Source organism: Dermacentor variabilis, chromosome 2 (genome assembly GCF_050947875.1).
Source record: "Dermacentor variabilis isolate Ectoservices chromosome 2, ASM5094787v1, whole genome shotgun sequence".
Lineage (NCBI taxonomy): Eukaryota > Metazoa > Arthropoda > Arachnida > Ixodida > Ixodidae > Dermacentor > Dermacentor variabilis.
In genome coordinates, this window is record NC_134569.1 from 248,283,937 (window position 1) to 248,297,315 (window position 13,379).

The 13,379-nt window shown below is 48.7% G+C and overlaps 1 protein-coding gene across 2 annotated transcripts in view; it reads left to right on the forward strand.

The window, feature by feature from the left end:
* The window catches only part of LOC142573223 (proteasome adapter and scaffold protein ECM29-like), a 297,184-nt gene that overhangs the window by 46,084 nt on the left and 237,721 nt on the right, over positions 1-13,379 (forward strand). For both annotated transcript variants that reach the window (XM_075682816.1, XM_075682817.1), the window contains exons 6-7: positions 2,541-2,639; positions 12,658-12,772. In XM_075682816.1, coding sequence (XP_075538931.1) covers positions 2,541-2,639; positions 12,658-12,772 — 214 coding nt within the window. The remainder of the gene's footprint in view (positions 1-2,540; positions 2,640-12,657; positions 12,773-13,379) is intronic.

Sequence of the window (13,379 nt, forward strand, 5' to 3'; positions counted from 1 at the left end):
CTTAGGCTTGGGCCTCAAATAAGTGTGGTTCGGCGCAGTTCGACCACGTGCAAGCACTAGGCACCGCTCTTCGTCTTAGCATCTGGGAATTATCAACACAAAGTACACGCTCATTGTATGGGCAAAGGCACCGTATGCAAGCCGAAGTCTTAGACACAAAGGTCTTGGCAGACGATAGGAAAGCATGTACGTACCTGGTAGTGTTCCGGAGAGGAGACCCCCATGTTCATGTCTTGTGGGCAGCGGCCAGCTGTCACTGGCGATGCGACGTGAGCGCCCCGACCCGCAAATCACCACAAGTGGAGCACCACCATCGATAACCGTCACTAGTGGAAAGGGAGAGGCATAAGGGTGACAAAACAGGTGAATGTCTGCGCGAAGGTGGCGGGGCATACCTCAGTCCCCACAAGGATGCCAGGACCTGAAGCTTTCGAGCTTGGAGCACTGACCTCTTCCCAGTCGTCAATGAAATGCTTTGTCATACAGGTATGCTAGCTTCCCCCTTTCCAGGATCAGCTTCGGAGCGATGCATTGACATTGTGTCAACCTTCCGCTCCTCGGAGGCAGTGTGCCCTACTGATGCGAACTGCCAGACTGGTTTATTGGAACATTACCCATTTCCCTAGCGAGGGATGTAGGGAAGACAGAGAGCGTTGTAAGAGAGATCCTGAGTGTGTGGAGTGCGCTCTCCCAGAACGATGCAGTGTGCTTCGACATGTAGCTCATGTCACAAGAACAATGGACTGCACTCCGTGCTCCAGCAAGTACCAGTGTGCCTTATCCTGTAAATATGCTTGCCCTTTTTCCCCCATGAGAATAAACCCCCTGCTCTATTCCTCCAATCTCCTCACCTCGTACTCATCAAAAGTTAGCAACTCTCGTTGTAAAAGTTCGGATGAAGGCGTGGGCCCTTCTAGCCTCCGTGTGACATCCCAGTAGCATAGGCCAGCCAGCCGTATCGAAGCACACCAGGTGCCTCGGCTAGAGAGCGACCCTCAGGGTGACGCCATACTCTGAGGCCAAGACTCCCAAATCCAACAGTGCAGATCAGATTTTAGTGATCGCCAACTATGCTTACCTTTATCGTAGTGCTTTGAGTGCCACTTGCTTTTGTGGGGACAGGTTCACCCAATAAAAAGTTACTTTCATGATTCACAGTTTTTTCTATTGTGGTCTTCACCATCACTAGAACGTGATAATACAAATGTGCAAGCCATGGCCACAGCGGCAGCAGAGGCAGCGAAGCAGCGGGATGCCAATCGCCCGTAGCTGATTCTCTCCGTAGCGGAGAGAATCGCAAGCCAAGCAAGCAACACATAAAAAAATAATTAAGCTGAGGATGGCTCAACATGGCGAGAGGGGAAAAACACGCCTGCCCATCCCACTGTCTCTGTCACCGCTGTGGCCATGGTTTGCACATTCGTATTGTCATGTTTAGTGATGGTGAAGACCGCAGTAGCAAAAACTGTGAATCATGAAACTAACTTTTTATTGGGTGAACCTGTGCCCACAAAAGCAAGTGGCACTCAGAGCACTATGATAGTGGCGAGCACCGTCGGGGATTGTAGAAATCTGATCAGCAGGCTGACTGCACCGCCTTTTATCCATGACTCATTGAAGGTCCCAATGTAATCGCTGGTGCTCGCATACCTTTCTGAAACCACAACACTATTTGCGTCGCGCATACAGTCTGCACATGGTTTGGCGAGAACATAGACAACAGAGTCAACAATAACGTTAGAGTAAGTTCCAAATCATGCAGGCGCACCTCGTGCACCGAGCAATAACTTCAAATTGTTTGTGGGTGAAATGCGGTCCCTGGAAAAAGAATGAACAAGTACGCATGTCACTATGATCTGCATGGCGTGGCAATGCTTTCGGAAAAGCCTATGTTTTGAGCATTGTATGCAACATGTTTTGGCTGGGAACATTTCGATTCGTATCACACCAAAATTTGCACCATTCATGATTTTATCACTGGGGCTTTACTGTGTATTCTCACACTTATTTTTTAATTACCTTAAATAAATATGGTTTGTTTACGTACTGTATAATGCTGTATTGGTGCAGTGTAATTTTATTCTTCTTTTGTTGAACCAGTGTCGTTTTTTCTTTCTTCAGTTTTATTGTTGTTTCAGTCATGTATATTATTGCTACTCTACCTGTGTACATGCTCGCCCTTATGTAATGCTTCTGAGCAGTTGAGGCAGTAATAAATGAAGAAAAAGATTAACCCCCATATTCAGAAATGCATCTTGACTTGAAGTTTATTCTTGGTTTGATATAAATGACCCCTGTCGTGAACGCGCCAACGGAAATGCAATAAGCGTCCTGGGCATGTTCGCGATGGGTGTCATTTAGATCAAGTCAAGCATGGTCTTCTTTGAGTTGAGCTGAATTTCTGAATACAGGTATAACTCCAGGCCAAGAGGAGCAACGTGCAGTTTTCCCTATGGATAAATTGTCAGTTTTCTGCCAGCCATGAGGGTAAGCGCTGTCCCCGAGGTTACGATTGCAGTGCTGTGGTTCATTCTGTGCAGCCACCTGATGGAGCAAGAGCCAACCTGTGTGAGATGGAGTGGCTGGTGTCTCAGCTGCTGGACACGTACCTGTGCCACGCACGACCTGGTGCACGCCAGGTGAGGTGCTTGGCTTTAAACTGCTTTCATCAAGTGTTGGGGATTACAACAGCTGTGTTTGCTGCAAGAACAGAACAGGGACGAGAGAAATAAGTGACTCTGTCCATCTAGTTGTTCACTGATCCTTGTTCTTTGCTCATGCTTAACACAGACTGAATTCATACTGACTGGCCCAATTACCATGATTGCAGTCGTGAAACTCGCTGACAGAAGACTTAAAACACCCGCACGCTCATTCACAAGCACAACTTAGCTTAGCTCGCTTCCTCAACTGTATGAGGTGATTGCAGTGCTGTGTTTTGGAGCAACTTGGCACCACGCACAATAGTCTCTGTGCTTTACGATAACTCATTTGTAGGGGTGTGCAAATACCAAATAGTAGATTTCAAATCAAATGTAGAATCAAATCAAGAAAAAGAACAACCAAATTTTGAATCAAGTATCGAGTATCAGGATATTTGTAAAAAAATTTAATGCTTACAAATTTTGGGAAGAAAATATGCCTCTGCACATGCTTGGAAGTCTCCTAGCATTACATAACAAGAATGTAACAAGCTATTGGTAACTTAGGCACATAGAAATCAAGATATAATGCAATGTGGTCTACTCTTATTGAAGGGAACACCAAATTAGTATGCCAGCACTGATTACAGCGCAGTTGTAATATATGAAGGTCTAGAAAGTACCTTTTTTCTATCAATAGAATTTCTGTGGCATAGAATCAGGTGCTTTTTTTCCTCTGAAACTAATGAATTAATGACATTCTGTGGTACGGAGTACCAGTGAGGTTCTCAGTTTAATAGTGGGCCTGTGTTTTGCGGTAATCTTTGGTTTATTGCATAGAAAGTTTTGCTTTCCTGTTTTTCTCCAAAATGCAGAAGGGATATCCCAACTTTGTGTCACACGGGTTATTGTAAGGCCAGCCTGCGCGACCAACCAAAGGACCACACATGACATGACTCGATCACTGCTCCGCACGTGGCGGGCGCCGATGGTAAAGAGCAAGCATCGTCCGCGTGTGAAAGAATCTAAAATCTGGAGGGTCACAGCAAGTTTGCAATGCTCGCTACCCCTCCTCCTCCTCCTCCTCCTCCTCATTCTTCCGCTGTCTAGCTCTCATTTGTGAGGTCGTTTGTCGACTTTCCGAGTGCCGTGTGGCTGTTACGCCCAGATCTGCATTGATTTATAACGAAACTGTAACTTTAGTTAGTCGCCAACACCTGATGAAGCAGCACTGATTAGACCTAATGGCCGATCCAGTGTAGCCCTGACCAAAATGTGCCACTGACCGGCGTGGTAACAGGCTGTAAGCCTTAATGAAAGCTTGCTGCTAATGTGTGTTCGTGCGGGTGGCTCATCAGTGATTGGTATCGAGATAATGTGTGCACATTAGATTGACGGCTCTCGAAGTGGTGTGAAGTTTGTCGGCGCGCATATCCAACACGATCTGTGTGCCTATCAGTGGCTAATTGGCCCAATCTTTGCACATGCTTTCACACTTTACAAAATGTGCGCTACTTTTGTTGACGTTCGCTCTGTCTGCATCTCATCATTTTGATCGGTCCTGTCGACCTGGATGAATCTTGTACCGACAGAGGTGGCCTCAGCCAATGAACGCGGTTTCGTTCTGCGAATTGTGCCATTTGGGCGCTGTGTGTGCAGTCCCTGCTTCAGGCTGACGTCGCCGAGCACTCGGAGTGACCGAGTCCACTGCTGCATCGGCCAGAATGGCTCGTTCGTGAAGTGCTCGGTGCTCTTCTGCGCCGAAAACGAAGTGAAACGCTCGCTTGGGCTGCATTGAACACGAGGGGCTCCATGGCGCATGCGACATGTGGTGCTGAGCATGTCTCTACACCAAATACAGTAGAACCTTGTTCATTTGTTCTGGGAAAAAAACCGCGAGAAGAAACTTACTAACTGGGAAAATGTACGATCTGAAGTAATTAAGAAGAAGAAGAAGAAACTTTAGTAAAGAATAGTCCGGCAGTTCTTGATGTGGTGGCCTCAGGTGACGGCTCGAAGTTCTTGTACTCGAGCGGCATCTTCGGCTTGCCGGACGGCCCAGAGCTGGTCTGCCAGCTCTGAACTTCTGATAGCCGCCTCCCAGCGGCGGCGACGCCTACGGAGAAGGTCCCCGGCGGCTCCCGCATCCGGGGTGGCGTCGGGAAGAACGGAGCTCGAGCCTTCTCCTACTCTGGCAACAGCCGCGATTATGGACGCGTCGCCAACGGAGCTGCTTTGATTACCGTCGTTGCCGGCACACTCCCAGAGCTTGTGTCGCAGCGTTGCTCTGTGTCCGCATGTTTTACACGCGTCTGTTGGATACAAACGCGGATAGCAGTGGTGTAAGATAGCGGGGCTAGGGTAGGTGTGTGTCTGGAGCAAGCGTAAAGTTATGGCCTCGTTCCTGTTCAATTTATCGTGCGATGGCGGGAATGTGTGTCTTTCGAGTCTGTAGTGTTGGGTGAGGTCTCTGAACGTGGTTAGGCGATCGCCCCACGCCCAGTGTGTTTCTTGTTGCTGTGTTTCAGTTGTAGTGTCCCGATCCGGCAGATCCGATGCCCCGCTCTCGGGGGCGGAGGCGGCCACATAATCAGCGGCGGCTCGGCATGTGACACCTCGAGCCGTGGCGTAGGCCGCCTCGTTTCCCGCGAGCGGAACATCGGTGTATGCCGGGGTCCAGAGGAGGAAGACTGTAGAATTTTGGGGTTGCGAGGGCGATGACGAGTCGCCGTCGTCAGAAATTTGGAGTATGCGGGCTGCTTCCCGCGAGACACGACCGCGCGCGAAGGCGTGGATTGCCGCCTGCAAGTCGCTGATCACGATCGCAGCGTTCGGCACCGCGACGAGTGCTAGGGCTATCGCGGCTTCTTCGGCCGCCTCCGTGTGTCCCGTGGTCACCGTGGCGCTCGCGAGGCACCTACCCGAGCGGTCTACAACCACTATCGCATGCGCGCTTCTCCCTCCTCCATATCGCGCCGCGTCTACGTACACCGCCTCGTTGCTGTTACCAAACTTCTTCTGAAGGTCGCTTGCTCGTTTGTTGAGTCTCCCGGCGTGGTGCGTCAGGTGCATGTTCTTGGGAAGCGGCGGGATGATCAGGCGGTTGCGAACAGAGGCGGGAACCGCCGTCTTTTCTCCATGCTGAGTGTGGTACGTGATGCTGAGCGACTCGAGAATGCATTGACCTGCCTTTGACCTCGATAATCGTTCGTATTGCGCAATGTCGTGTGCCTCGATTAACTCGTTGAGGGAGTTGTGAACTCCGAGCTCTAGAAACTTGTCGGTGCTTGCGTTGAGTGGAACGCCGACCGCCCTCTTGAAAGCCTTTCGGATCATGCATTCGACTTTGTTTTTTTCGGACCCGATCCACCTCAAGTAGGGGGCAACATACGTTATTCGGCTTATCGCGCACGCCTGCACGAGACGGATCGCGCGCCCTTCACGCATACCATTGCGTCTATTCGTGATGCGACGCAAGAGTCGGATCGTGTCATCTACCGAACGACGAAGTATTCGCACCGTCTCTCCGTTATGGCCGTTTGCCTGCAGGTGTAACCCTAGGCTTATAATTTTCTCTACGTGCGGTACGGGAGTACCATCTGCTAATGTAATGCGTATTTTGAAATATTCCCGTTTCTCTTCGCGCAGGGTTTTACGACCTCTCCTTGTGGGTTTGTAGAGTAAGAGTTCGGACTTGCTAGCCGAGCACTCGAGGCCCGTTCCACGCGAGTAATTCTGAACCGCATCTACTCCTGCCTGTAGCGTTCGCTCGACGTGACAGTCACATCCTCCCCCGGGAACCCAGAGGGTGATGTCATCCGCGTAGAGACTGTGATGTAATCCTTCTATTTCTGTTAATTTCTCGGGTGGACCAAGTAGAACTAAATTAAAGACTAATGGTGATATGACGGATCCTTGCGGCGTGCCGCACGGACCCGTCTCAAATTCCGGTGATTCCTCGTCGCCGACGACGACGCATGCGCGCCTGCCCGTGAGGAAATCTCTAACGTAATTATACATTCTTTGGCCTAGTCCTAATGTTCTAATTGTTTTTAAGATCGCTTCGTGCTTAACATTGTCAAAGGCCTTTTTAATATCTAAGCCTAGAATTGCCTTAGTGGAGCTGGTAGTGTCGTCTACGATCTGGTGTTTATGCTGAAGCAATACGTACTCTGCGGAGAGGTTACGGCGGAATCCTAGCATGGTGTGCGGGAACGCGTCATGATCTTCGAGAAAGTCGGTCACGCGGGTGAGAACTGCGTGTTCCATGACTTTGCCGACGCAAGACGTAAGCGAAATTCCCTTCTGAGCATCTCGGTCCACTCGTCTATGTCCGTAATCGGCTCGTCCCCTCGCCCCGCTTCTTTTCGCTTCTTGCGGAACGTGTCCCACTTCACGAGTTTAAGCTTACGACCTTTGCCCTCAGGGTTAGTACCACGACCGCTCGGGCCCGTGCCTATCGTGATCCCGATCAGCGCATGGTCGCTCCCCAAATCATCCTGCGTATTTTGCCAGTGCGCTGTTGTTACATTTGAAACAAACGCAAGGTCTGGTAACGTATCGGCACTCACGCTGTTCCCTCTGCATGGAGGATCGGCGGGATTCGCGATCAGTGCAAGCCTTTGGTCTTGTGAGTCTTCCCAAAGGCGTTTGCCCTTGGGTATTTCTCGGGTGTAGCCCCAGGCTCCGTGGGGCGCGTTAAAGTCACCCGCAACAAGTAGAGGCTCGCCGCCGGAAGCCGCGCGCGCACCCTGCAGTAGGTCCCCAAATCTATGCTGCAGCGTGGGTTTACTATACACGTTAAGGACGTTAAAGAGTCCTTGGCCGCTCTTAGGAATTAATTCTACGAACACGTGAGGTATATTTACGCAGGCAAGTTCTCGCTGCACCACAGTGACATTACGTCGAACGAGCACGGCGGCGACCGGCAACGGGCGTGGCGGGGGCGACGGCCGGTGTGGCACCATCGCCCCCGGCCCAGCGCCACCCGCCACGCGGGGTGTAGCCCGTTTCCTTCTTTGCCTGTTCTCCATCGCAGTCGCGTCTATGGCTTTGTAGCCAGCTAGTTTAACCGGATGGTTTGTCTCCTGTAAAAAGATCACGTCCGGTTTCGTCTCGCGGGTGCGTATGAATTGCTGGAGATTACCCCGCTTCCTCCTGTAGCCCCGGCAGTTCCACTGCCAGATTGTGTATTGTTGTTTCCCAGTGTTAGTGTGCTTCGTTACGTGTGTAGCCATGCGGATGCCTGTGTTTAATTTAACCCGTCACCATAGAGGCGACTTGGTTGCTTCTGCGGTTGCAGCTACGGTTGCATCTCTACGTCTGTGAGCGTGTTTTGCTGCTGCTAATTGTGTTGTTGCGGTCTAGCGTACGGCTTGCTCATTGTTCTGATTGGTCTGCCTGCAGCTGGCGACAGCCTCGTTTATATGTCGTCTATGCGCGCCAAGTGCGCGGCGAACATTTGTGTTATTTGTTCAGAGAACTTAGCTAGCGCGTTATTGAACATTTCGTTCATATGAGCCGCCTGTCTTCTAAAACGTTCCTCGAGGCTCTTCTCGATGGTGTCTACACGTTTCTGTAGTTTCTCATAACGGCCGCATCCCTGTTTGCTGTCGGGTCTTGCGGGATCTAGTGCGATCCTTTTCGCGGTAACTGGACAATCATCGCGTTCATCCGCCATCTCCCACGAGCTGCCCTCGTTGTACGTGTCCATCCCGGCCGGCTCAGGCCGTGACGGAGTCGGTGATCGAGGCGCCGAGGACGGCGGCATCGTCGTTTGACGTTGCGATGGTTGCTGTGGTTGTGGAGCCTCGCCTTTCAATCTGATATTCTCCTCTCTAAGGAGCGCATTTTCGCGTTTAAACTTGGCAATTATTAATTCTAATGGCTCATTGCGGCACGAGACGCTGACCCGGGTCAAGCCGGTGGTGCTCTGGTGGCCCGAGACGCGTTTTGTTGTTATTCTATTGTGTGGTGTACTAAGAGTGTGACACGAAACCGAAACAAAATCGAGCTAATGGGCCATGTTGGATCACATCGCACCGCCTGCAACAGGGAACGGTGGTGCGTTCGGATTAGTAAAAGCGTGCAGTATCTTTATCGAGCTTATCTTTATCTTATCTTTATCGAGCGACCACGTTTCACCGCCTAACAAATGTTATCGCACAGCGCGGGACGCGCCTGCATGTATCCGAAGTTTCTGGAAAGTTATCGATACTTCTATTCGCTGTCTGTTGTCGCCGAACCTTATGTTATCCGATTTCATAGCATGATGCGAATGGTGCAGAACTTTGTGGAAGGCACGCGGGTCCCAATGATTAGCCTGGAACATTCGACGGTTGATGTATAAAAGCCGATGCGCTTGACCCGTTGATCAGATTTTCGACGATCGCCGACCGTGTTCGCTGCTATCGTTGTGCTATAAGTGTAGCCTGTCTTGTGGGCACAGGTTCGCCCAATAAAAGTTAGTTTGGTCGTTCACAGTATTGCTTCTGTGTTCTTCATACGTCACTCCACGTGACAGTATGCTACCAATGGCACTGTGCACCATGCGCTGTAAAACAGATAGGTGAAGATGTTTATTGCAATGGGTTTGGCAGTGATAGCTGTGAATGAGGTGTGCGGCTACCTGGGTGGAGATTTGCTGGTACTGGAATAAGAAACTGTGCGCACCGTCATTTTCATGTGAGATGGACGGCTATATGTATTCTGCTCTCGATCGCGCGCGCCTCGTGCCTTTTCTAGTTCACATGTGATCTAGCGGCCGGAAAATTTATCATACAATCACAGTTTGTTAACGTACTGAATGTTAGTGCCAAAAAAATCATGTTTTGCGGGAATGTATGAACTGGTAAAAGAAGAGCGTAACTCTACTGTGGAATTTTTTTGTGTTCTCAATTGTGAACGTTGGTGCGTAGAAAATGTTTGTTACGGGAACATATGAACGAGGTTCTACTGTATATCAAATATTCAAAAAATCAGATAGCAGATATTTGATTTGGGAATCGGATTGTTTCAACATTCAGTATTTGATTCCATTCAGTGATGCCATATAGACTTGTGTAAGGGACGCACTTTTTTTCTAGCATTTTTACAGGTTGCGGCTCTTAGACGGCACCGTACCATTTGGTTAAAATGGGGCCGGCACCTCTCGAAACTTGTGCACAACCCAGATATCCAGTTGTACCATTGCATGAGAGGTCAATGCGCTGCTCTCGCCATCTAGTGGCAGCACGCGGAAGTACGCAGGGCGTGAAAAGTTGCCGATGTGTGCCCACAGCATCGGGGGCACCCAACACGATTGCTTCTCCATTGGAAATTTCTCCAAATTTTGGCCTTCCAAGTTGGGGATGCGGCCCTTCAATGGTGTGGCTCTTCACGAATCTATACGGTATTCGATAGTCGCACCCCCCCACTCATTTATCTCCTTAATTGGTTTCTCCATAGTTTAGCTCACTCCAAGGCGACTTCTCTACACAGTAATCACTCTCAGGCTACAGAATTTGCATACACTATGTCTACTGAATTAGTGTTTCACAATGTCTTTATACTGACAGCCTTTGTGGCAACTGTTTACCTTGTGTAGGCAACTCATGACGGCCGTTTTAACATGTGTACCAGCTTGTTTCTGCTGAATATGAAAGTGGATTGTAGTAGTAATCACTTTGATGAACAGACAAAGGACAAATGAAAATTTTTCCGTTACATTATCTGCCTTCTGAATGAACTGTTCCAGTGACAGCCTGTTTTGGGCTCTGTTAACATTCCTTGTTTCAGATCACTTACGTTGTGACAATGTTACGCTGTATTGACACTACTATGCCCTTTAAGCTCATGTTCATTGCTTTACAGACATGTATCAGGAGCGTGTTCATGAAGTGTTGGTCTATTTGCTTATGGCATTTAGTTGGCCATGTCCTTTGCTTATCAAGCTGCTTGTTCACTGAGTTGCTTTGCCCATTGTTGTCACTAAATCGTGACATAGGTGCATTCTGGCCCGGGTAGTCCAGGAGTGTGTCCAAGAGGCTAATGTTGAAAACCCTTCTTTCATCCTTTTGTTCATATGTGGCCCCTCCGGTCACCTCTGTTTCTTTGCTTTTCACGAGGTGTTCTATTACGTTCCCAATCTCTAACTGCATCACAAGGCATTGGACAGTGTAGTGCATGCTTTCCAGTGTATCCAGTGTTCAAATGAAGAAGTATTTCAAGCCTCAGAAGCCAGAGAGCCATGGTTGGTGTGCTCTTTTATTTCTGTTTATTCATCCTTTTATGACAATGCTTTCAAGGCAGCATTCAGCCACAGACAGTGCCAACTTGTGAATTTTCCACTCTGAAGTGTTATTGTTATCGCCTGTGCTGTCGCTTCCCGTGTCGTCCTCATCACTGTCGCTAGGCGACAATTTGGCAACAACAGAGGCAACGATGGCAGCAGCGCGCTGCCGAGCAAATTCTTGTCATGTGCCAGTGCCGACTTCTTCATGTCACGTTCGATAGCACGAACAATGTCTAATTTTTCTTCTATCCTGAGCACCCGGCTTCTTTTTTTTATCCGAACTTTGGCAATAATGTGAGTCGTCCTTGCTTGCATGACGCCACAACACTCTCTGACACGGCCACAGAACACCTATGCACGGTGCCAAAATGATGTTGATGTTGATGTGGCTTCATGCACAAGCGTACAGGGTGCTTGGAGGCCGTTCTGATCTCTGGGGCTTGTTGTTCTGCCGGGCCGCCCTACGGAAATGACGTAACATGGCATTTGCGCGACGAAAAGTGGAAACACTTACGTGTTAACCAATACGTACGCAATAAGCTGGTGTGGTTTATGCGGATACAAAACACATTATGTTCAATGGCCACTGAGTCGGGGATATGACTTTACTACTTTTAAAACGAAACTACTGTTTAAGCGGGTACGGTTTAACAAGGCTTTACTGTAATATGTAGTTGTACCAACAAGCCCAGCTAACCACCATTTTGAAGGTTTTAATTCTGTACTTGGCAAAATTTATTGTATTTGCATGCATAATGAATGCACATCTTTTTTTCTTTTTTGAAGAAAACAAATTTATGCAAAGGTGCATTCATTATGTGGAGTAAAAATTTTTTTTTCAATGGCCCCTACTAAGCCAACATAAATGGAAGTCACAAAAGTAAGTGAAGTCTTTCATTTCCGCACCTTGAAAACACTCAGGTCAGAACGTATGTGCACGAGGAATCCGCACTTCCGGCAGCCTCCTTGGTAGATACAACTTCAGTAGCACCACCCCATAACAGGTGATTCTCCATAACTCTAGGATCTGTGCACACAACAGTTCTACCAGCAGCCTCTTGCATTCTGGCGTCATGAAGCACGCTGTCCAGCTGCTAATCACCCTGAAGGGCCCTGCTTTCTTGCAATTTGGCAAGCCTCATTCTGTGTCACGTCAATTGATATGGCACAGTGTGTCTTGACGGTAGCCTTCAGCTTTTTGTGCAGCACTGTCCGATAGTGGATGCATACTTCGATGCTGAAATCCTTTCTCGACGTCTGGTTGCTATTGTCCAAAGAGTGCTTAACAGCTATGAGCTTGAAGTCGGTGGTGCAGCTTGCATACTGCCCTATTGCAACACATGCCTGCAATCCAATGACTTCAGGCACGTGTCAACATAACCAATGGCCTGATCGAACAAAAAGAAAATATGGAGGAGTACCATTTTTCTGCAAATGGGGCTAAGTAATGCTAGGAAACATGCAATTCACATGGGCCAATCGTCATCATCATCACCCCTCGAAATCAAAACTGGGCCTCCCTTCGCTGTGTCGAGTTGCAGGTGCGATCATTATGTGGGAGAAAAGACTGCAATTTTTAGTGACTAATTTTGTCGAGTGCAGAATCAACCCTTTTATGTGCCAATCAGCCCCTGCATCGCTTCCTTTTCTGCGTCTTTGCCTGTTGCACTGCCTCAGTGTGCCACCAGTGTTGCTCTTTCCCAAACGCTGTGTCACACATCAGCTGTGCTGTGGCGTGTGCAGGCGGCATGTGTGTGGACCCTGGGCCTGCTGAAGCGCTGCAGCCAGCAGAATCCGGTGTTGTCACAGCTGCAGCACATCCAGGCAGCCTTGCTCAACCTGCTGGCCGACCGCAGTGGTGAGTAGGGTGGTCCTGTGTGACTTATCATGGATGCATGCAGTTATACAATGTGTTCTACAGTCTTTACTGTAAAGGAAAGTACGCATAAGAAGGCCTTGAGTGGTTCAAGTGAGTGCAAGGAAGGGCCTTTGAGTGAGACGAATAAATACACTGAAGAGGGCCTTGTGCGGTTCAAATGAGTGCAGGAAAGAGGGACTTGTGTTGTCGAAATAATTACCATAAAAAATCCCTTGAGTGGTTCAAGTGAGTATGCTGAGGTGGGCCTTTAGTTACCTAAGCGACTTTGAGTCAGGAGGGCCTTGAGTTTTTAATTGATTACAGTGAACCCAGCTTTGGATTGTTCAAATGAGTGCACTGAAAAGGGACTTGAGTGGTTGAATTGACTACATTGGTGAAGTACTTCGGGGGTTCAAATTAGTATAATGAAGAGGGTGTTTAATGGTTTAAATTTGTGCAACAAAGAAGTTCTTTAATGGTTCAGAAGAGGAGTCAGATAAGTAGAGTGACAAAGTCTAGCCAAATCCACGTACAATTCGTCATTTGAAGATATACTTCCCCATGTTTTATATGTGGCATGAGAGTATCACTGTTATGAAGTCGTTGT